At 29.5% G+C, this 1,314-nt stretch overlaps 1 protein-coding gene across 1 annotated transcript; it reads right to left on the bottom strand.

The window, feature by feature from the left end:
• Positions 1-822: 822 nt before the first annotated feature.
• LOC113364655 (putative SERF-like protein) lies at positions 823-1,032 on the bottom strand. Its single transcript, XM_026606839.1, is given in 2 exon segments — positions 823-955; positions 958-1,032. Coding segments are annotated over 2 exon segments (192 nt in total). The 3' UTR covers positions 823-838.
• Positions 1,033-1,314: the final 282 nt, after the last annotated feature.

Genomic DNA, 1,314 nt, shown 5'->3' with positions numbered 1-1,314 from the left:
ATTTCTATTTATAAAATATTTGTATTAATTTTTTTAAACCAATAATAATTTTAGAGATTGTAGCCGAAACTATTTATAATGATATTCGAGTGTCGGAGGCTCAAGTAGGTGATTATATCAGAGAATGGCTTCGTCATGCACAGAGCAGTTACACTAGAAATAAAGAGAAGAACAGAAGACAGGTTTTAAATTTAGTTAGGTTTATTGAATTATTTAGTTAGATTCTTATTGTATTATTTTGTTAGGTTATGTTTATTGTATACTTGTAAGTTAAATTTTCAATTATATTAAATATATTATATAACAAATGTCGGTGAAATAAATATTATTTTAACCTTAATTCCATTTTTAATTCATTGAATATTCATAATTTCAGATGATTTATTTCATTGAGAAAAAATAAATACGATACATTTTCAACCCATATGCCAAAATTTTGACCTGGGATCGAACGATCTTCAAGATTTGCCAAGTTTTAATATATAATCGAACTTTTTTCTATGTATGTGCTGTGTGATAGATGTTTTCTTGTGCTTTAACACAGTAAACGAGAAGATCTAGTTCCAATCCATGATCAGATAAACTCTTGAATTAACAAGTAATATTTAAAGAAAAGTTGCAGAGCATTTGCTAAGAAAGGCGACAAACTGTGTGCCCAAAATGTTCAATAAAAAATTTGAAAATAAAACCTTTTCATTGAAATTCCAAAGCCTTATGAGGTTCAATAACTTGATATATGTAATTTGTTATTTCATAATAATGTTAGTCGTGTAGTAAGTAAGTTAGTTCTATTTTTTTTCACAAGCATTCTTCTCGAAAATATTTGTGTTTTGTTGAATTAACTGTTACCAGAGGCTGCGGCATCTTCTTGCTCTTTTTTTCTTTGTTTTTCACGCATCAGCTTAGCATCCCTGTGTTTGCGTTGCTCGAATGTCATTCCCTTTTATCTGCGCTACTTTTCTTCTTGGCTAATTCGGTTTGTTTTTTCTGATTCTTAGCTCGTGCTAAATCTCTTTGATTTCCTCTTGTCATTTTTGTTTACTAAAATCTTAAAATCCGACTATCAATGAAAGAATAATTTAATAATTTTGCAAGCGCTCGCTGCCCTTCTTGTTACTTTTAGTTTTTATGAAACCGACAGCCCTAAGACTAAAAAGCAAATACAGATTTGCATTAATAATATATATCTTAATATATATACAGTTAGTGTCACGTTATTTGGCTGCGATGAACGCCTAAAATACTGAACCGATTTAAAATTAGTCTTGTTCATCGTGCACATGTGGATCTCATTTAGGACGTAGAGTATATTAA

Source organism: Ctenocephalides felis, unplaced genomic scaffold, assembly GCF_003426905.1.
Source record: "Ctenocephalides felis isolate EL2017-DRISC unplaced genomic scaffold, ASM342690v1 CF-g0.4_SCAFFOLD_00414, whole genome shotgun sequence".
NCBI lineage: Eukaryota > Metazoa > Arthropoda > Insecta > Siphonaptera > Pulicidae > Ctenocephalides > Ctenocephalides felis.
The sequence above is the reverse complement of the archived record's forward strand: the minus strand, read 5'-3'. Positions and strand labels throughout refer to the sequence as shown.